Source organism: Dipodomys spectabilis, unplaced genomic scaffold (genome assembly GCF_019054845.1).
Source record: "Dipodomys spectabilis isolate Male_0828 unplaced genomic scaffold, ASM1905484v1 ptg000783l, whole genome shotgun sequence".
NCBI classification, from domain to species: domain Eukaryota; kingdom Metazoa; phylum Chordata; class Mammalia; order Rodentia; family Heteromyidae; genus Dipodomys; species Dipodomys spectabilis.
Genome location: NW_024871460.1, coordinates 5,827,670 through 5,850,954, shown reverse-complemented (window position 1 = coordinate 5,850,954; position 23,285 = coordinate 5,827,670). Strand labels below are relative to the sequence as shown.

The following is a 23,285-nucleotide window of genomic DNA, read 5'->3' as shown; positions in this document are numbered from 1 at the left end:
GCTGTTTCTGTAGTGGTCACAAGTGACCAGTTGTGTGACCACGGTAGAGACCGCAGGGCCTCAACTGCACCGTGTTCTGGGCAGGGTGGCTACCTGCACGTACCTACACTAGAGTTCATGAGATCAAATTCTATGTTGTAGGACAGTTGTGATCAGAAGCAGACATGCATGCTACTTTATAACACTGGGGAGGCTGGGTCCTATGTGATAGTCATATTTGTTAAGTTAGAATCCTGAGCTATGGGCCATCTCTGTGCGCCTCAAACTCTTAACTAGTCTACTAAAAATCCATGTATGTATACAGGTCAGTGTTCCATTTTGCTGGGACAATTCTATTCTCATTCTTCACCATTTCACCCCCCCCCCCCCCCCGGTGTCCATCACTCAAAGTCAAGTGTCCATCTCAATCTCTGCCAGTGCCCTCAGCCCTTACTCCATTGAGTCCTGGACTCTGCACCAGCTTATCTCATCAGCATGGCCACCTTTCCAAGACTCTGCCCAGGTTTGCCTTCAGCCTGCATCTCCTGTCAGCACCTCCATTTTTGCAATTGCTAGCAAGCCTGTCCAGGCTTAATGCTTGGAGGTCTGGTATCTGCAGATGCGACAACACTGGATGCCCAGTAGTGTGACATTTTCACCTTCAGATTTCCACTGCTACAAGTCCAGTTCTGATTCTCTCATTTCCTGTCTCCAGCACAGTTGACAAGTCCCATCTCCTTTAGAATATCTAGTAGTAAGCCTGAGATGTCTTACTGTTTCTTCATATGGGATAAATAGCTAGACAGAGTGGTTGAGTAGACAATCAAGTTGGAAACTGCCTGCACTTCTTTTTTTTTTTTATGGCAGTACTTGGATTAGAACTCCGGGCATCATACTTTCTAGACCTGATTAATACCACTGAGCCACCTCTCTGGCCCTGTTTTTCACTGGCTATTATTAGGATAGGTGTACACATGAGCTTGATCTGCCTATGCGATAGACTCCCTAATCATCGGTGGGATTACAGGCATGCAACATCTCCTCTAGGTTCACTCTGTGGAGAGGAAGTGTCATGGGCCTTTTTACCCTCAGCATCTCACATAGTTTTATATGACATACATGCACCCACTACGGTTTTCAGACAGGTCTTGCATAGTTTTTGCTGAAGGCTGGCCTTGAACTTGGATCCTCCCAATAGCAAGGGTTACAAATGTGAACCATTGGCATCCAGCCGCTACCAGCACTTAGGCATTTCTCTCTCACTTTCTAGGGAAAGGAACATAAGTTATAACCTGTCATCTCTGCATCTGTATCCCTTCTTCCTTTTTCTCCTACTTCTTCCATAATCCTGTGCCCCCCTCTTGGTTGCTTATGGTTCTCAAACATTCATTCTTCAAATTCTTTGTTCTGAGTGACTGATTTCATTCCTGATGGTTCTAGAGTGATTTCACAATGGAGTTTAGTTCCAGACGATCTCTGAAAAGCTATGGCCTCATCAGTGGTGGAAGTTTTGAAGCCATAATTTGTCAGTAAAGCCATCAGTTGATGATTAGTTCTTCTCACTAACTCAGAACTGGAACCGCAGAGAGCCAGGACAAGTCACATCCTGCTCTTCCCCTGCACTTTTGCATCTATACATTATTGAATGAACCTCAGTGGCTATTAGCAATAGTAGTTACTTCATTTCTACTTTCCAGATATTATGCATGATTGTCTTGAGCCAACTTGAACCTGAAATTGTATAGTAAAAGGAGTTGGGGAAATGTAATTCTAGTCTAGTCAGCTAGCACCACAAAGCTCTAATCTCGCACATTCCTGTTCTTTCTTTAGCCACTTGCAAAATATACACAATACAAGTTGGTGGGGTGAAGAGAATGAATCAGAGATTTGATCAGTAATGCCAGTGTGAGGCTACCCTTGATAGAGCGAGGGTTCAAAGACTTTTCCTGGAATATTAGCCCTTATAGACACTCTGGGATGTAGAACCACATATCCAGAAGGAGGGGTTTATACCATTCTCTCTTAGGAGATCAAACTATCCTTGTCTTACATCCACTGGATCCTTGAGACAGGGATGCAGAGTGGATGCATATATTTAAGACACCAGTCTTCTGCTCAGTATTTTCTCTTCAAACCTGGAAATAATGAAGTGATACTACCAACCCCTTGTTGTATGCTCACCATGTCTTCTTTCAGCTACTTTGTTAGGAGACAGAGAAATAGAACTATGCCAAATAAAGTTGTCTGGAAATTTTTTCTGGAAGCATTTTTGTTGTTGAGGGTTTCTTTGTTAAGCTATTATTTATTAAGCGTGTGTGTGTGTGTGTGTGTGTGTGTCCTGGGTTTTTAACTCAGGGCTTGAACTCTGTTCCTAAGCTTCTTTGCTCAAAGCTAGCACTTTACCACTTGAGCCACAGCTTTACTTCTGACTTTCATAGAGCTTGCCTAGACTGACTTTGAACCATGATCCTCAGATCTCAGCCTCCTGAGTAACTAGGATTGCAGTCATGAGCACCAGGCTTATTAAGCATTTTTTTTTAATGTTCATAGTAAAATCAGTCATCTAGAGCTAACCTATAAATTCACTACATTCTTGCATAAAGATTTAGTAAATTAAGGCTGGGTGTTGGTGGCTTACTCCTGTAGTCCTAATTACTCAGGAGGCTGAGATCTGAGGATTGCAGTTCAAAGCCAGCCCAGGCAAGAAAATCCAGGAGACTCTTATCTCCAACTAACGAAGTGGTTCTGTGGCTCAAAGTGCTAGAGCACCAGCCTTGACCAAAAAGAGCTCCCCCCCACCCCACCAGGCCCCAAGTCAAGCCCTACAACTGACAAAAAAAAATAGCCCACAAAAAAGATTTAGTAAAGAAGTTCGAGCCTGGTTAAGAATCTAGTGGTATTCTTCAGGGACACAGGTTAGAACGAGGCAATCTTTGTTGTCCTTGTTAGAGTACCTTGCTGTTAGTTTGCTCTATTTTACCTTCATGGATCTTGGTCACCAGCCCAGGAGCTCGATATTAGCTGTGGTTTAGGGTTGAATTTGACAGTGTTGAGTCACAGCCTCTGGTTGTATAACTCAGTGGCCTAGCCAGAAGACAAAGGCCTGTCTGGCTCCAGAGCCACCATCTTTCCGTTATATCCTAGTGCTCTTCAAATGTGGTAAAGTTAACTTTTCTGGTACTTTTCTAGTCCTTCTTTTCTCCATCTGGCTAATACTCTAGGCAAAATAAGTTAGCCACTCTACCAGAGGTTAGCTGTTGGCTAGGAATGGAGATTTGGAAGGGTCCCAGCATCCAAACCCATACAGCTCCCTGTGACTTGTGCCATGAGGCTCCTATGGACTGTGTGACACAGAGGAAACTCTGGGCCATGTACACTTTGTCACTGCCTGCTAGAACTCTACTCTCAGACTGTGGACAGCTCAGTACAGAGGGCCTCTTGACCCCACAGCACACATTCTTGAACTGATACAGTCCCGAGTCTCTTAGCCTGAATTGGGCTGAATACCAGTAGAATAAGGGAAGATCCTAGAGTAGCTGCCAGGTACATGGATCCCTCCAGGATGCTTAGTCCAGATCTTACTGTATCTAAAAGGAAGTTTCCCTGGAGCCAGTGCTACTCATAACCCTTCCACTTTTCCCACCAAATCATTACCAACTAGCTGGTAATCTCTGCATTATGCACGTAGCCAACTGAGGCTATGCATGTACAATGCAGAAATCACCATCTCTGCCTACACAGCCTCTGATTGGGTGTGTGCACATACACACACACACACACACACACACAAACACACACTTTATTCTTCCCCTAGATCAGAGCTTTACCACACTGGAGGAAGAATGAGGGGAATAAAAAAGAGGACACAGTCTTAGAAGTCAGGTAGTGTTTCTAACATGCTACAGATTGTCCTTTTGGAGTGAAATAATATATGAAACATAGATTTATGAAAACCGTTACAGAGCAACTAGTTGCTTGATGAATAACCTTAATATCTTGCATCTTCTTTAAGAATCAATCTTTATAAACCTTTGGTATGTTAATTTTACACAACTCAGGGGAAAAGAAACATGTTAAGCAATAGAAAAATAAACATTTTAAGGACAAATAGAGAATTTGGGGGTAAAGGATTCTTATGGAGAAAAGCATTTGGGATGATGGAGGAAGGCTGGCCTTGTAGAGCCTTGTGTGGGTGTTGTTATCTACTTTAAGAAAGTTTCTTCAGAGGTCAGAATTCTACACACACACACACACACTTACAATTATAGGAAGTTCTAAGGAACAAGGAACTTTCTGTAGCCACAGAGTCAACCAGTTTTGTATGGGAGCCCAAGAGGGTAAAAGTAAGATCTGGCTTTTAGGTGATGGTGTCTTCCCTTCACTGATAGAAGAGACCCATGGAACCCTGTGGTTGTAATATGCACACATTGCTTCTTTCCAGATACCAAACACTTATCACCTTGGGAAACCACCAGACAGACCACATTGTTGTCTGTCTTTCATGCAGGAAGAGCTCAGAAGTGTCCTAGCTCAGCCTGGAGCTGCCTGTCATGGAAACAGGAACCATCAGGATAGCCTACACATCCTCCTTCAGCCTCAGCCACATCTCTAGAGAGAGTTCCCAGGAAGTGTGCGTCTTCACTTTGAGAAGCCAACTCATTAGAGCCAGAGTTTCTCATGCCTTCCCCTTCTTTAAATCTACCACTGTCCCCCGAGATCAGCTCCCCAGTTCAGCCAAGTGGACCAGGGGCAAGCCTAAATCAGAAACACACCAACAGTTTGGACCAGGAAGTGGGCAGATTCTGTGTGGAGGCAACAGGCACTTTGAATTTCTCAATTTAAAACAAAAATGCTTTTGTACAACTTTGTGTTACTGTTGTTATTGTTTTATTGTGAAAGAGGGTCATTCTTATTGAGAGTTGGCTTTGCTTCAAGGCTGATGGGGCAGTCTGTTCTTGGAGGACACCATAAGCATATAGTATGCTTACTGTGCACACAGCACAAAGAAACGCGAATTCTCTGGGGACAGAGGTCTGTGTTTGTCCAAGAACTGGATCTCTGCCTCCTCCCATGAGCACGTCTCTCCAGCCAGTTGCATACTTGGAAGAGAGATTTATGGGGCTGGATATACAGCTTTAAGTTATATTTTTGTTCTCTACTTTGTTGCTCTTGTTTTGTTTTTACCAAGAACAGTGTTTTACTGTCCTGGCTGTACTGTACCAGGCATAAACACACAACTTACTACCCAGCATCAGAAATTTCTAAGTAGTATGATTGATAAATGTAAATGTGTATGTAAACATCAGGCAGTCGTTGAGTGTAATGGATTCTACTTACCAGTACATCTGGATTTAGCATCTGTCTCAAAGACTTTGGCGAGGAACCGTTTTGTTTTTTCTAAAGCCAGGCCCTTGCACGGTTTAGGCCAGGGCTCTCCGTCGGCTTATATCTCAGCCAATTACATAATTATAATGTATGACAGTTTCAGTTCTGAAGCAACTTTTTCTTTTTAAATTTATTATGCTAGTACTTGGATTGAGTCTCTAGGCCTCACACCCTCTTATTTGTTTTTTCTGCTCAAGGCTGGCACTGTACCACTTGTGCCACATCTTTATTTTGGCTTTTTGTTGCTTAATTAGAGATAAGAGTCTTACGGATTTGTCTGTCTGGATTGGCTTTCAACCTCAACCCTCAGATATCAGCCTCCTTAGTAACTAGGACTACAGGTCTGAGCTACTAGTGCCAGGCTCTAATGCTAAGTGCTGGGGCTTGAACTCAGGCCTGGGCGCTATCCCTGAACCTCTTTATACTCAAGTGCTTTACTACTTGAGCCACGGTGCCACTTCTGGCTTTTTCTGAGTAGTTTTTTGGAGATAAGAGTCTCATGAGCCAGGCATTCATCATCCTTCACCCCTCCCACCCTCTTTACTTCCCTCAATTTTCTTGAATTTGTAGAATATACCTTAAATTTTATAACTGCATTATTTCCCCTTCGTTCTCCATCTACTCCTCTCTCTTTAATCCCTCCCACCTTTCAAGCACCTATCTTTTGATGTTTTTCTTGTTGGACTATGAGTTAGCCTTTCTAAGGAATTACACCATTTAAGTTCTCCCCTGAATCTGCCATGTTTCAGTTAATATATTTGTGGATGCTTGACTACCACTCCAAAGTGTTTATTTATAAATTAATTCTGGCTTCCACATATAAAAAAAAGGTATGCATTGTTTGTCTCTCTGGTCTGACTTAAAATGATTTTTTCCAGGTTCTTCCATTTCTTTACAAAGGATACAATATCATTCTAACGGATGAGCAAAATGCCATTGTGTATATATACCACATTTTCTTGATCCATTCATCCATTTAGGGATAACTGGGCTGATTCTATCCCTTGGCTATGGTGAATAGTGTTACAATGAACATGGTTGGGTTGGTGGCTTTACTATATCCTAGGTTTGTAATGCCTAAGAGTAGAATTGCTGAATCATGAGGTTGTTCTATGTTTAGTTTACTGAGTAACCTCCATACAGCTTTCCAGCTTGTTGAACAAATTTACATTCCCACCAACAGTGTACTAAAAGATCATGCTTTATCTAAATGTGTACAACATGATGTTCTCAATCTGTATATTCTGAAAGCCAGGTGTATTTGCACCATAGTCCAAATAATAGGAACAATCAAAATATGTTAGAAGTTTTTTCTTTCTGAGCTCTAAATTCAACCTTTTCCTTTTTCTTCTCTCTCTCTCTCTCTCTCCCTCTCTCTCTCTCTCTCTCTGTGTCTCTCTCTTCTTGTGTGTGTGCTGGTACTGGGCTTGAACACAAAGTCTCACACTCTTGCTTGGCTTTTTCACTCCTGGCTGATACCTTTCCACTTGGGCCACATCTCTATTTCTAGCTTTTTGCTGGTTAGTTGGAGATAAGTCTGTTATATATCAGCCTCTGAGTAGCTAGGATTACAGGTGTGAGCTACAGCACCAGCTGGAAAGTCATCCTTTTATACTGGGTTGTACTTTAAGGAGGAAGAAACATTTCTATTCTGCTAAGGGTGATGTGGATGTTTATAAGATCATTCAAGGGCTACATAAAATTATCAATATGTGCAGACAAGCAAGAGCAGCCAATGTGAAGTGTAGGTTTCTGTCCCATCACATAGCAAATGATTTCCTGGGTCTTATATAGTATATAGGCCAGAAATTCTCCACTCTTGAAAATAGCTTTTTACATTATGCTGACTGAATGCAGAGCTGGCACTTCTGCTGTACAACTGGCCCACAGTTTAATGAGAAAAATCTCATTAATTGGTTGGTTTCCTGGCATCAGGCATATTTCAGAGGGATTGGATACCTGACAGGATAATTCCTAGAATATATCTGAGTGTTCTGTTTAATTTCAAATTTGTCATCTTGCTTCTGCTTTCTGTATTGATTAAATATTTAATTTGGCTGCCGTACCCTACTAACCAACTCCTTCTGATTATTTTTCTCCCATCTGTTTCTGTCTGTCTTACCTTTCTTCTACTTCTGCTTCCTTCTGTCTCTGGAATGAGGTCTCACTGAATGTTTCCTCCCCCCCTCTTCCCTCTCTCTCCCTCCCTCTCTCCCCACTCTCTCCCCCCTTCTTTCTGTCCCTCTCTTCCTCTCTTCCTCTCTCCCTCTCTGTCTCTGTCTCTCTCTCTCCCTCTCTTTCTCTCTCTCCCTTTCTCTCCCTCTCCCTCTCCCTAACTCTCCCACTCCCTCTCCCTCTCCTTCTCTCTCCCTCTCCCTCTCTCCTTTCCTCTCTTCCTCTCTCTCTCTCCCCCTCTCCCTCTCTGTCTCTGTCTCTCTCTCTCTCTCCCCCTCTCTCTCTCCCTCTCTCCTTTCCTCTCTCCTCTCTCTTGCTCTTGTTCTCTCTTGCTCTCTCCCTCCCCTGAGGTGGGACTTCAGCCATGTAAGAACAAATGTGGGGCTGCACAATCTGTGGGCACTCAGTCTGTCCGGAGGGATACCATTGCCAGCACCGGCACAGGGAGAGGAATGAGAGGGAAGATTGTGTAGTTGGTTTGGCTTCCTATCAAGAGGAAGCCTGGAGCTCTGCCTGCCTAGGTATTTACCCTCACCTGATCACACCCTGGACTTTGCTGAGTCCTGCCCTTCTCTTCCTATTAACTCTTCCAAGGCCAACTTTGGTTGTTAAGACTTCTCTCCACCACCTGCTTGCTCAGAGACATTTGTGAATGAACCTTTCTTACCTTAGGCGCACTACTGTGTGAAGCTTTTGTTCCTTATAAGGAATGAGAATGTGCTCCTTGTCAATCTCTCTGGAAGTGCCGGCACTATCTCCTTGTGGAAGATGAGGTACATAGTAGGTCCACAAGCTCATGATGGATCCATTTTCAAAGAACTGAAGAAACGAGACACCATCTGATCTCAATCTCCCTCCCTTCCTTCCTTCCTTCCTTCCTTCCTTCCTTCCTTCCTTCCTTCCTTCCTTCCTTCCTTCCTTCCTTCCTTCCTTCCTTTCTTTCCTTCTTTCTTTCTTTTTTTGCCTGTGCTGGGGCTCAAACTCAGGGCTTGGGAGCTATCCCTGGACCTCTTTGTGTTCAAGGCTAGCACTCTACTACTTGAGCCAAAGAGCTATATCCAGCTTTTTCTGAGTAGTTTATTGGAGCCTTGCCCAGACTGGCTTCCAACCTTGATCCTCAGAGCTCAGCCTCCTGAGTAGTTAGGATTACAGGCATGAGCCATCAGCTCTCAGCTACCATCTGATCTCTGATAACAGACATATACAAGAAAGATCAGCCAGGCACTAGTGGCTCATACCTGTAATCTTAGCTACTTAGGAAGCTGAGATCTGAGCCTGCCTAGGCAGGAAAGTCTGAGAGACTTACTCCAATTAAGTACCAGAAAACCAGAAGTCAAGTTGTAGCTCAAAGTTGTAAAGCTCTAGCTTGGAGCAAAAGAGCTCAGGGACGGCACCCAGGCTCCAAGTTTAAGCCCTAAAACCAACAAAAAAAAAAGAAAAAGAAAAAGAAAATAATTACAAGAAAAAAAACATCACCACCTAACTTGAATTTGCATTACCAGTGGTGGGTAGGATCAAAACCCCTAACCCAAGTAAGGGGAATATGTTCCTAAAATAGGCCTAGAAAGAAGCCCACTTACACATTCTGTGTGTACTGTCTGTTCTTTAGTGGAGAGGGGAAGTGATGTTCCCCAGACTGTGCTTCCTGTGGGTATTTACAATACGTGTTGATTTGCAAAACACTGTGTTCCGTAGATGCTAATTGAGAGCCCTTTCTAACAGAGTGCTTGCTCAGTAATGACTGCCTCTCTGGGCCCTGTCTTTAATAAGATTGGAACCACAGCAGTTGTTGAGACCACTTAGGGAGAGATGACGTCTTTGTTCCCAGCCTGGTTCTAAAAATACTACCTGAAATGTAAGCCTGAGAAATGGCTTCTGGGGTTTCTTTTTTGTTTTGTTTTTTTTTGTTTTTCTGGAAAAGACTTGAAATAAATGTCTAGGCTTACATATTGTGGAGATGTTAATTAGCACAGATAAATAAAGCAACCCAATCTTAATTGAATAAACACCTTCTGAGCCTGGAAGAGACTAAGATCAGCACCACAGTTTGTTTCTGTGCTTGCTTGTTTGCTTGGGAGTTTTTGCTTTTGTTTTCTTGAGACAAGGTTGTGCTAGGTAGCCCAGTCTGGCCATGAACTCCATCCTCTCCAGTAGCTGAGATTATAGACATGCTCCATCTAGGCTAACACCGTACATATTTGAGTAGGCCTAAAACCATCAGACCGTCTTAAAACCACTTGTCTTCTACTGTTCTCTGCCAGTCTCGGAACTTGCAGGTATGTATTCATCAGTCTGTAGTTGTGTGAGGCATGAAGTTGAACCCTGAGCACCTGGGCAGAGGTCCTAAGCAGAGCTCGCGCATGCACTTCCTCCTGAGCACATGGCCTTTGCCAGTCAAGGCGCTGAAGCACCTGGATTCCTGCACACAGGAGGCACCAGACCCCACTTGGAGTTCAGCCTGAATCCTCTCTACTGTCTACAGAGGTCCATGCACTGCTGCCCTCAAGCTTCTCTTCCTTCCGTGTTGCTTGCTTCTTCCCTCCCTCTCTCCTTTCCTTCCTTCCTTCTGAAAAGTTTATTGAGATACAAGTCACAAAATATACAATTCACCCATGTAAACTCTACAGTGGCTTTCAGCATATTTACAGTTACACGATCATCAGCACAATTTTAGAGCATCAGTATCACTCCCAAAAATAACCCCCATGCCCATTAACTGTCAGTGTCGTGCCCTCCTCCCTCCCTGCTCCCTAGCCCCTGGGTACCAGGAATAGCCAGTCTTAGTAGACCTACTGGCCTGTTTGAACACTTCATGCCACCCATGGTGGCGAGCCTTTTCACTTAGTATAGTATTCTTAAGGCTTGTTGCTATGTTAGACCCATTTTATGTAGTATAATATTCCATTATGTATACCAAATGTGTATACCAAATTTCATTGTATCTGCCATTATTTGATGCTTTTTAGGTTCTGTGAGGGTAGGGGTGGGGGGTGCTGGTTTGAGGCTTGAATTCAACTCAAGACCTGGGTACTGTCCCTGAGCTTTTTCACCCCCAAGCTGGTGCTCTACTCCTTGAAGCACAGCTCCACTTCTGGCTTTTTGGTGATTAATTGAAGATGAGAGTCTCATGGACTTTACTGCCTGCCCAGGCTCTGAACTGTGATCCTCAGATCTCAGCCTCCTCAGTAGCTAAGATTGTGGGCGTGTGCCACTGGCACCTGACTTCCTTCAGTTCTTGAAAGTGCCTTGCTTCAACCAGGGATTACACATACACATGCTAAGGAAGGCAGGAAGTAGACAGGACCACCTCTACCAGGCCAGATGTGTGGCCATCAGACTTGTTGAGATCGAGTCTTCCTATTGTTCCTGAGGGTCTAGGATCTGGATTTTATGTGAAGATTTCCTAGTGTTTGAATGTTGGTCATTGAAACAGGCTATGTGAGAAAGACAAGTCACAATGGGGCGAAGATGAAGGAGCCCACCCAGAGCTCTCTGCACTGAGCTCCCCTGGCAACTCCTAGTAACCAGAAGTTTCCTTGTGGAGGAAAGGAGAACCCAGATCTCAGGTTCAACTCGGGGTGGGAGGGGGTGAAATTCCTCTCATTCTTTGGCCCCAGATCTGCTGCAGCAACCAAAAAGAAAAAAAGAAAGCAAAGCACAGGGTAATGCCTCTGTTAGTGCTAAATCATCCTGTAAATGACTGTGACCCACTTCAAGATGGATTCTGACCTGCCAGCCTGACCTCCATTATGACTGTGACCTCCACCATGCCTGAGAACTGCTGATTTCGTACAAGAAGTGCCCAGTGCCAGGCACCAGTGGCTCACATCTGTAATCCTAGCTACACAGGAGGCTGAGATCTGAGGATCGCAGTTCAAAGCCAGCCCAAGCAGGAAAGTCCAGGAGACTTACCTCCAATCAGTCACCAGAAAACCAGACGTGCTGTAGCTTAAAGTGGTAGAAGTTAGCCTTGAGCAAGAGAGCTCAGGAACAGCATCCAGGCCCCAAGTTCAAGTGCCAAGACTGACAAAATAGAGAGATGTGCCCAGAATCTGTGAGGACAAACTTGCGGAAATGGAAAAGAAGAGAAAGAATGATCATGTGACCTTCTTACATTTGGAGGTGATGTTGTTCTGTACGTTGAGAGTGGACAAGCAAAAAACAGCAAGTAAATAACCACCTGCTTGCTTGCTGCTTTCCGTTTAACCCTGAAGGCCATGGTTCTCTGTGGGGTTTTTTTGTTATTGTTATTGCTGATGTTGTTTTATTTATGCCAGTATTAGGAGTTGAACTCAGTGCCTGGGCGCTGTCCCTTAGCTATTTTACTCAAGACTGGCACTCTACCACTTGAGCCATACTTTCACTTCTGGGTTTTTTGCTAGTTAATTGGAGATAAGAAGCTCAATTTTTCTGCACAGGCTGGCTTTGAACTTCAACTCTTAGATCTCAGCCTCTTGAGATCTTAGTATTATAAGTCTGAGCCACTGGTAGTTGGGCAAGGAAATTTTTTTTTAGGTCTGAGACCAGGATTTGAACTCAGTACCTGACACAACTGAGCCATGCTTCCAACTCCAAGGAATAATTTTTTTTTTTTTTTGGTCCATCGTGGCCTTGAACTCTGGGCGTGGGCACTGTCCCTCAGCTCTTCAGCTCAAGGCTCTACCACTTAAGCCATGGCCAAGGAATTTTTTTAATGAGAAAATAAATAAATCAGGTGCTGGTGACTCATGACTGTTATCCTAGCTGCTTGGGAGGCAGAAATTGGGAGTATCTTAGTTACAATCACCCCTGGCCAAATAAATAACTAAATAAACCCTTCTCAACCAATAGCTAGGAACAGTGGGTCATGCTTGTCATCCTAGCTACATGGGAAGAGGAAAAAGAGGAGGTTAGCTGTCCTGTTCATTGTATTGAAAAATAAAGCAAAAGGAATGTGATTTGATTGAAGTCGTAGATTGCCTGCCTAGCGAAAGGCCAGATCCTGAGTTCAAATCAGAAATACCACAAAAGAAAAGAAGGAAGAAAGGAGGGATGAATGAGGAAAGAAAGTGTGTGTGTATATGAGAGAGAGAGAGAGATTAAAAGAACCCAGTACCGATAAAATGCATGGAATTGTAGTTATATTTTAAATGCATAATCTGATTCTAACTTGGAAAGACAGGCATTTTTCACTTGTCTGATTTGTTTGCTTGTGCTAGGATTGGAACAGCAAGCACTCTATCTCTAACCCTATCTATCTATTCTATAAATGAGACATGATTTTATTATGAGACATAAAAAAAGAGGAAAATGACCTGATTGAGGTCATCCATCAAAGTGGCCTACGACTTAAACCCCTATCTTGAAACCTTACATTTCCACTGACATTTAGCCATCCTCTAATATTTTCCAGTTTCGATTTAAGTAACCATATAAATATTTTGGGCCAATATAGTATTTAAATATAAATTGACCCCACTCAGAAAGCAATGAATAGGAAATGGTAGTGTCCCAAAGTATTTGAGCATTGTCCACATTCTTGAGTCTTCAACACGAAAGTAACTGATAAATAAGTAGTTGATTTCTCAAGCATTATATTTCAAGAGGTGTGAGAGTGAGAGTTACAGGTAAGCAAAACATCACTAAATTTGTTTCTCAACCCAAAAACCCGCCCCGCTCCTTCCCTTCTCCTTCCCATTTGTCTTTTTCTTCGTTCTTTCTTTTTATTTTCTCCTTTGCCTGGCTCATGATTTGATCATCTATAAAGATTTTTAAAAATTCTTCAGATTCAGGTGCTGGGGACTTATACCTATAATCCTAGCTAATCAAGAGACTGAGATCTGAGGAGTAAGGTCTGAAGCCAGCCTGGGCAGCAAAATTTGTGAGAATTTTTTTTTGGGGGGAGGGATTGGTCTTGAGCTCAGAGCCTGGGCGCTGTCCCTGTGCTTTTCGCTCAAGGGTAGTACTCTCCCCTTTAGCTCCACTTCCACTTTTCCAGTAAGAGTCTCCTGGACTTTGCTGCCCGGGCTGGCTTCAAACCGTGATCTTCAGAGCTCAGCCTCCTGAGTAGCTAGGATTATAGGTGTGAGCCACCGGCGCCTGGCTTGTGAGAATCTTATCTCCAATTAACCAGCAAAAAATTACTAATTAATTGATTATTAAAATAAAGCTGGAAGTGGAGATGTAGGTCAAGTGGTAGATCAACAGCTTTGAGGAGGGAAAAGGAAGCCAAGCAAGAGATTCAGATCCTGGGTTCAACCCCAGTACTGGCATAAACACACACACACACATATACTACAAACTATCTGATAGGGTTCAACAGTATTTTCATAGACTGGGGAATCTATGAAAAACCCACAGTGATAACGATGTTCTCTCTTTCTGTCACTCCTGTAGGTCTGTCAGTTTGTTGTCTCTGTCAATGGCCTCAATGTGCTGCACGTGGATTACCGGACCGTGAGCAATCTGATCCTGACAGGCCCACGGACAATTGTGATGGAAGTCATGGAGGAGCTGGAGCGCTGAGCAGCCAGACCTTCCTCCCCTCCCCACCCTGCCCCGCCCAGCAGTGACGCATCCCAGAAACAGCAATGCAAGGACAGGCTGTCCTGTACATGGATGGCTCTGGACACCTGTATCTCTCCTCCATCCTCACACATCAAGTTCCATACACTGTTTGTATGTGGAAGAATCGGGTAACACATCTTAAAAAAAAAAAGTCAGTGTAGGAAAGCAATAGGGAAGCAGAATTTTCCTACATGATGGGATTGCCTTACTACATTTCTATTTCTATTCGTGGTCCTCATCCGGAGTTTTCATCTTCATTTGTACAAAGTTGTTGAGATGCTTCTCAAACTGAAGGAGCAACATTGTTGAAATCGACTTTCTAGGGAGTCATGAAAAGTAGCTGCTACAGACTCTAAAAATATACTTTTCAAGCCGGGCCCAGTGGTATGTAGCCGTCAGCTCAGCTAGTTAGAAGGCTGAGGCATAAAGATTGCTTGAGCCCAGGTGTCTGCGGCTGGTGTGGGCAATTTAACAAGACTCCCTCTGACAATGAGATTGTTTGCTAGAAGGTGAACCTACACCTTACCCATTTCTCTTCAGATGAAAATAGTATCCATAGGAATATGATCTGCTAACCAGCATTTGCAGAAGGTGGTTCTAAAGCACTCAGGTGCTCCAAAGCCATCAAGAAGTGACTTCTTCTTAATCCCCTCTTTTAGTGTTGACTTCTAATTTAACATGCTTCAGTTCTGGCATCAGGTGAAAAAATAAACAACCAAATCAAACTCTGTTAACGCTGTGGGTGGAGGTAGATAAAGAAAGACAGTATAGAAACTGCTTGTAACTGTCCCTATTTTCTCTTTCTGAGCCTAAATCATTTGTCTACAAATCAGCTCTGTCTATAAATTAGCTTTCTAGAATTCATCCTGCATATATTAAATGTGAAGGCAGAGAAGTTTCTTATTCATACACATAAAACCCCAAATCAAACCTCCTGATAAGATTTTTCCTTTGAGAGTGTTTACTTGAAAAAAAGAAATAGTCTAGAATTCGGCCTATGTGTGATAAAACTTGAAGTTCTTAGATTGTCTTCTTAGCCTGACTTTTTACAAGCTTTCTAATAGAACATGTTAAGGACATGATTTGCTGCTTACTTAGGGGGACAATTTTTCACAGAAATTATCACTTTCTTTTGTAATTTTCATCCCATTTGTATATACGCCTATTTGGGATTTTGTTTTGTCTTGTGAGAGTTTTCCTTTTTTCAGGGGGCGGGGTTAGAAGACTGGTATCTAGGTTCTTGGGGTATAGAGGAAATTCTTCAAAGTGCCAAATTAGGGAGTCAGAAATACTTTTGCATTTCATATAATGAATTTTGAACAAGGAAGTTACTTTCATATTCTGTATTAATGAAATTAAACACAAATGTTATACCTCAGTCATTTTCTTCCATAGGTTATCATATCTTGGTACTGGTACCATGCTAAGGCTTTTATATATATCTATTCCCAACTTGGTAGCTTTAGTCAGAGAACAGTATTTTGAGGTTCTGTTGAGTATCTGCCATCAATATTGCCAGTCTATATTTGAGAAAGGTTGTCCCCTTCTACAACTGTGTGTGTTTATACTGTGTGCTTGGCGCTGCTATGTCATTGAACGTGTGTGATCTTCTAAAATGTAATGCGCATCACAATCTTTTAAAGTAGATTTTATTAGTCTCATTCTTCAGATGCAAAAACTAAGTCTGAGCAAGATTAAAAATGTTTTCTAAGTGCAAACGGCTGTAGGACCTATTATGTTCTGAAGCCTGAATTAATACACAAGTTCGTTTCATGTTAAAGTTTGTGATTCCTGTCTCCCCATTCAGGGACCCTATAGCTAGAGTTCATTCTGTGCCAAGTGCTATGCTAGGACTTTAGGTCATTGGTCTTTACAGAGCTGTGAGATCAGTTCCATCATTGTCTTGATTTGAGGAAACTGATAAAGAAGTTGGTCATTTGCCCAAGACCAGACAACTAGAAAGTTGGAGGCCTTACCACTTGGCTTTAAAAAACATTTTTTGTAACTTCTTTAAAAGATGAGAGTCTTTGTTGTTTTCTGCCCGCATGTGTTCATTTATTGACACAAGAATGGATGCTTTTGAAAATACCATCTTCTTGTCTGCCCATTAACTTGAGCCCTGGGTAACAGAACTTTTCTCCAACCAACCTAAGCACCCAAGAAACTTCTTTTTATGCTACACAGCCCTTCTCCTGCCCCTGACAGAAAAAGAAAGAGAGAGAGGGGGAGGAAAGGAGAGAAGGAAGAAAGGAGAGGGAGGGAAGGAAAAAGGAAGGGAAGGAAGAAAGGAGGGAGGGAGGAAGGGAATAACTAGTTTTTTCCTTGTATGGCAGTTTGTTTGTTTTTGTGCCAATACTGGGGCTTGAACTCAGGACCTCACACTTTTCCTTATCTTTTTTATCCAAGACTGGCACTCTACCACTTGAGCCATACTCCACTTCCAGCACTTTTCTGGTCAATTGGAGAGAAAAGTCTCTCATATTTGCCTTCCTGAGCTGGCTTTAAACCAGGATCCTTAGATCTCAGCCTCCTGTGTAGCTCGGACTATAGCCATGAGCCACTGGTGCCTGGATCCCTGGGTTTTACCACCCTCAGTTTAAAGGTCCAAAGGCCAGAGAACTTCTTATGACCACAGGAGGTCCTGATTTCCCTTGTTCCCTTCAATGTTTTTACACATACACTATTGGCTTCCTAGAGCATTCTTTCTTTGCCTGGATACCTCTGCCTTCTTATTCATTCCTCTTCAACATTATCTGCTCTGAAAAGTCTTAGCGGTTCCCTAGTGACACCCCTTTTCCAAATCCCCCCCAGGGATTGACATTTACTAGGAAACATTGATGACATTTACTAGGAAATTTCTCCATCACATATCTGTCCCCCTACCTAGCATCTGCCAAACAGGATGTGGTTGTCATAGCTACAGTATCCCCTGACAGTTCCCATCCCAGAGTAGTAAACCAGCTACCCATTGTCATTGAATGGCCCACCCTGAATTGTGGCTTGTAACAACACTGCTCTCACCAGATGCATGGTCACTTCAGGGCACTATGTGCCTAATGGAATGATCCATTTATCCATAAGTACCAGTGGGTCTCCATCCACATGGATGGTGAGTGAGTACGTCGGCTAGAGGCGTTTTGGTCCTGGATGGTGTCAGAGTGTGAACTTTAAGTAGCAGGAGTCCAAAGAGTCTTCATGATGAGGATTTAATCTTCACGCTGGCAGTATTGGAAGGGGTGTCCCCTTAATAGGTGGGAGGCCCACACATCATGCCATTGAAGGGGATTGTGGGACCCCCCCCCAACCAACTCCTCTTCTCTTTTGCTTCTTTTTTTTTTTTTTGTCAGTTGTGGGGCCTGAACTCTGGGCCTGGGCACTGCCCCTCAGCTCTTCAACTGAAGGCTAGCGCTCTACCACTTGAGACACAGCACCAGTTCCAGCTTTTTCTGTTTATATGGTGCTGAGGAATTGAACCCAGGGCCTCATGCATGTGACACAAGCGCTCTACCACTGAGCCACCTTCTCAGCCCCTCTTTTGCTTCTTGGCAGTAGGGTGAGCAGTTTGGGGCTACTGTGTTTCTCTGTCATCTTGTTCTACCTCACCACAGTCCCCAAAGCAGGGGGGCCAACTGATCACAGTCTGCAGCATCCCAAACTGTAAGCCAAACGAATCCTTTTCTCTTTATAAGTTGATTGTCTCAGGTGTTTTGTTCTAGTGAAAGAAAACTGACACACAGATGGTCTTCAGGTTGGCTGGGATTGTGGGCCGAGTTTCCTCAGTTTTCCTCCAAAAGGCCTCAAACAGGGTGAGAGTGGAAATTCCAAGACCTTCTCTCCATGTAACTTGGCTGTTAGTTCACCTGACACACCAAAGAAAATCACAAAAGTAGGACAGAATCTAGGGGTGGGGCAACGGATGTTACCCTTTGATGGGAAGAATTTCTAGGAGCTTGTGTCCATCTTTAACAAGAGTGGCTACCATGTTTATTGACTAAAGGCCCAAGATGTTACCTAATTATTGAAAGCTTTTGGCTATCCAGATGCAAATTACTAAAGAAGCATGGGATGGAAATATAATGCTGAACTATATAGACACATATAAACAAAGCCTCATTTCTAGTAACAGAAAACACTAAAATGATGTTGCTATGGTGGACCATATGGAACAAAGCTTAGATACTGGTCTAAGGAAGCCTGTGTGTGATGACTGTGGGCCAAGTACTACCCTCCTGCCTCCCAGCCCTGTGGCTTCAACAGAGCGGCCTTCTGCAGCAGAGGCCATGCAGCCAAAATAGGTCTTTGGCATTGGGGTAGTCATCAAATCAAAATGGTATCAAATACACACCATTGACTTGTTAAAGTGTATCACTAAAAACAATATTCTCAGCCAGTCACTGGTAGCTCGTACCCGCAATCCTAGCTACTTAGGAGACTGAGATCTGAGGATCATCATTCAAAGCCAGCCTGGGCAGGAAAGTTGATGAGACTCATCTTGAATTAACCACACACACACACACACACACACACACACAAAAACCAACAAGAAGTAGAGGTATGGATCAAGGAGTAGAATGCTAGCCTTGAGTACAAAAGCTTAGGGACAATGCCCAAGCTTCAAGCCCCAGGACCTATAAAAATATATTTTTTTTCTCTAATTTTACAGCTTTCTTGCTATAAACCCTTCTAAATATAATGCCAAAAATTAACAATAAAGGAAGTGGCGCTGTAGCTCAAGTGGTAGAGCGCTCTCATTGAGCTGAAGAGCTGAGGGACAGCGCCCAGGCCCAGAGTTCAAACCCCACGACCGACAAAAACAAAAATAAATAAATAAAGATACAAAAATTAACAATAAACAGTGTGTCTAAGGGGCTTGTGTGTGCGTGTGTGTGTGTGTGTATATGTGTGTGTGAGAGAGAGAGAGAGAGATTCAAAGTGAGAAATATAGTTGTGAGATTTTATTCATTGAGAATCTGCAAACCTTGGAGTGGTTTGCTGCCTAGCAAGCATGAGGGCCCGAGTTCAAACTCCAGTTCTGCCAACACATAAAATAATAAAATTAAATTTAAATAAAAGCTCATTCTCCATTGAAAGTAGATTATTGTTCAGGTGACTGTGCAATATGCGTATGTAGAGATGACAGAAATGAAAGTGGTTTTTGTTTCTTCATTAGAATAGTATGTGTAAATTTGAAAACTGTTTTATTATAGCAAGACAATTTCAGTTGCCTTCTGGGTTGATTCTGCTGTCTGTGGTTTTATTATTGATCTCTTAAATAGCTGTGTAAATTGGAGCTGGGTGCTGTGCTTCATTTGTATAATCCCTGCACTTGGGAGGCAGAAGCAGCAGGAGGATTACAAGTTGGAGGCCAGCTTGGGCTATATAGTAAGATTCTGTCCCAAAAAAATAATATGTAAATTAATGAAGAGACTCGTAAAGAAATGATGGCTAACAGGAAGAAGAAACCTACCTTTGCATAGATTTGATGAGACCAGCTTCACATCATCTTATAAAAGGCAGTGGACAGGCTGGGAATGTAGCTCAGTGGTAGAGTGCTTGCCTAGCATGCATAAAGCCTGGGGTTCAGTTCCTCACATAAACAGAAAAAGCCAGAAGTGGTGCTCTGGCTTAAGTGATAGAGTGCTAGCCTTGAGCCAAAGAAGCTCAAAGACAGAGCCCAGTCCCTGAGTTCAAGCCCCAGGATTGGGGAAGGAAACAGTGTTGGACACTGGAGAGACAGAATTAATACTATCATTCCTTGCTGTTCCAATTGGAGTCTTCAGTTTCAAATCCTGTTTCTTTTCAAATATGTTATGAAAATAATCTGCTTTCAAGATCTATTTTAAATTGTTGAAACAATTCTCTCCCGTGGTCTATGAATCCTGCTTCAGTTTGATTATCAGTGATTCAAATAATTCCAGATTATTTTTTGTTCTTCTAAGTGGTTGAAATCTATTGCTGACACTGACCATGGCTTTCATCACTCAAGGTGGGATTTCAGGCACGGTATGCATTTGTTTGTCTCAATACCAAAATATGCTGTGTAACAAAATGAAGTTCATCTTCATTGTCAAAGATAGCCAATGGTAGGTCAAATGAACTAATAAATGTTCCTAATAGATATCTTTATTTTAAAATTAAATGAGATTGTTCTGCCCTTTTTATTATAAATTGTACCATAATAATTAAAATTATTGTATGAAAACACAGGAGCATGAAATAAATGATGCGTTGTTTTTGAATGACTGTAGAGTCTTAGCTTTTTTTTAATGAACGTAGAGTCTTAGCTTTTTTTGTCTTCTAAAACAAATTAGCCCACTTTTTCCCAAAGAAAGAGCTGCATTTTAAGCTGATCTACCGCTTACTGATCAGAGAAAACGCAAGGGACATATTTAATTCACTGTTGTGGCCAAAAGTGTCATTTGTGAGTCAGTGCCATTTGTGAGTCAGTCAGCTTCATGATGGATATTTCCTGGAGGATTTTTAGGGGGGGAGAGAAGCTGGAAAAAAATCCATTAACAAGCTTTCTTCTGGCCAGGCACTGGTAGCTTATGTCTATAATCTTAGCAACTCAGGAGGCTGAGATCTGAGGACCGAAGTTCAAAGCCAGCAGGGCAAAAGAAGTCTGCGAGATTCTTATATCTAATTAATCAACAACAAAAAAACTAATAGATGGGCCGGGAAGATGGCTCAGTGGTAGTGTTTGCCTTGCATGCATGAGGCCCTGGATTTGATTCCTCAGCACCACATAGGCAGAAAAAGCTGGAAGTGGTGCTATGGCTCAAGTGGTAGAGCGCTAGCCTTGAGCTGAAGAGCTGAGGGACAGCACCCAGGCCCAGAATTCAGGTCACACGACCACCACCACCAACAACAAAAAGCTAGTAGAGGTGTGGATGAAGTGGTGGAGCACTACCCTTGAACAAAAAGAGAAATCAAGTGAGAATGTGAGGTCCTGGGTTCAAGCCCCAGTATCAGAGAAAATAAAAATGCTGTACTAAGAATATGATTGAGAACCACTGTCTCCTTGTGCCATGGGTATTGTAGAATTCTGTATGGAAAAATACCACATGCTTATAATAATTTCTTCAAAAAAAATTTCAAGGCATTCAATAATTGTGTTGGGGACCACAATAAAGTCTGGGGAGAGAGAAGCTACGCTGCTCTCAGTGATAACTAGAAGGACTTGACATTGAATCACTATTTCATATATTCAGAATCCAGATGAAGATGTTGGGTTTCAGGCCCTGCGTGTAAGAATACACAGTGCATAGGCACATCCTTGAATGTAGCTCATCCTTCAAGTCACCTTTGAGCCCGCCTCCTAGCAGTTCTCGCTCTGCAGATGTGGGAGTGGGGTGAGGGGACATGAAATCTTGGTGTTAAAACACTTGGTTTGGAACGAGAGGTATGGTTCCAGCAGTAGAGCTCCAGAAAAAGGAAAAAAAAGGAAAGCCATGCCAAGTGAGAGCAAGAGGCCCTGAGTTCAAGCCCCAATATTGGCACAAAACAAATGAACAACAACAAAAACAAGGGGTTTTGTGCTAGAAGAATCAGAATGCTGACAGTAATTTACATTTCACACTTCCTTCTTTCCCAGCCGCCCCGTTCTTCTTGTCCACAGAAATCACAGAGGGGATCATGGGGCTTATTCTCGTTCCCTTTTTTTTTTTAGTTTTTTTTTTAAAGTGAACTTTATTAAAAAGTGCTTCAAATGTTGTTTGTTCTTTAGGGACTTGGCTTGTTTTTAGTCTAGCATTATGTAAGTTTCTCCCAGATTTTTGTGTATACTTAATTGTAATTGATTGATTTCTCAGTTTCATTAAGAATTCCCAGGCCAAAAGTCTCTATTTCCCTGTCTGCTTGGGCATCATTTCCATTGTTATTATTGTCATCAATAGGGTTACAATGAATATTTCAGTATGGCCTGCGGGGTACAAATGAAAGAATTTCTTGGGTATCAAATTGCTGAGCCAGGCAGTGCATGCCTACATATGGCCTCAGGAGGCTGAAGCAGGAGGATCAGTTTGAGACTAGTCTGGGCTACATAGTAAAATATCCTATCTCAAAAATGATAAAAAAAAAAAAAAAAAAAAGCGGGGTGCTGGTGGTTCATATCTGTAATCCTAGCTATTCAGGAGGCTGAGATCTGAAGATCGCAGTTCAAAGCCAGCCCAAGCAGGAAAGTCTGTGAGACTCATCTCCAATTAAACACCAGAAAACTAGAACTGGTGCTCTGGCTAAGTGGTAGAGCGCTAGCCTTGAGCTGAAGAACTGAAGGACAGCACCCAAGCCCAGAGTTCAAGCCCCATAAATGACAAAAAGATACAAAATAAAGTAGAAAAGAAGACTACTGAGTCATAGTAAATAGGAATATTCAATTTTACAAAGTTCTGTCTAATTAGCTAATAAATGAGATGTCCCAAAATGAAAAAAAAGTGTTTTATGTTGATTAGTATCTTCTCCAGTGCTTGATATTTTGCCACTATGTGTGTGTGTGTGTGTGTGTGTGTGTGTGTGTGTGTGTGTGTGTCTATGTGAGCATGCACTCATGTGCCAGTATCAAGACTTGAACAAACTACGCTCTCCTTTAGCTTTTTACACTCAAGGCTGATGCTCTACCCCTTGATGCATACCTCTACTTCTAGAGTTTTGCTGGTTAATTGGAGATGAGAGTCTCATGGACTTTCCTGCTTAGGCTGGCTTTGAACCTGAATCCTTAGCTCTAAGCCTCCTGCGTAACTAGGATTACAAACATGAGCCACTGAACACATAAAATTTTTGTCCAATAAATGTCTATTTAGTCAATGACACCGCGTGTGAAAAGCTGCCTAAAGAAAGCAGAGACAAGCCAAGAAGGGTTGTGCCATCCCAATTTACATATTATGCCTTCCTAATGTGCAGGGTATTCTGAAATTTCTTACATCTCTCTGAATCACTGGAGGCAGGGGGAATGAGTGTCAGACCTTTCGTATCTTTCCATGATGTGAGAGTTTATTGAATAACACTAGTCAATTTTCTTAGTGCTAATTCACCAAGTGCCGTTGCAATCACTTGACAGTCTAGTGGCGATGTGGGTTCTTTTATTCCATGACCAGTGTTAACTCTCAGATCACACATCACACTGCCCAATAATGCAGAGACTGCAGGATAGCGAGGGAGCGTTGAAGCAGCTGTGGAGTGCTAGGAGGCCTTGCCTAAATCAA

The 23,285-nt window shown here is 42.7% G+C and overlaps 1 protein-coding gene across 1 annotated transcript in view; it reads left to right on the top strand.

The window, feature by feature from the left end:
* Deptor (DEP domain containing MTOR interacting protein) overlaps positions 1 to 15,730 on the top strand; it is a 121,596-nt gene extending 105,866 nt beyond the window's left edge. The window contains exon 9 of the mRNA XM_042672992.1: positions 13,915 to 15,730. Coding sequence (XP_042528926.1) covers positions 13,915 to 14,043 — 129 coding nt within the window. The 3' untranslated portion in view covers positions 14,044 to 15,730. The remainder of the gene's footprint in view (positions 1 to 13,914) is intronic.
* The last annotated feature ends 7,555 nt before the right edge of the window (positions 15,731 to 23,285 follow it).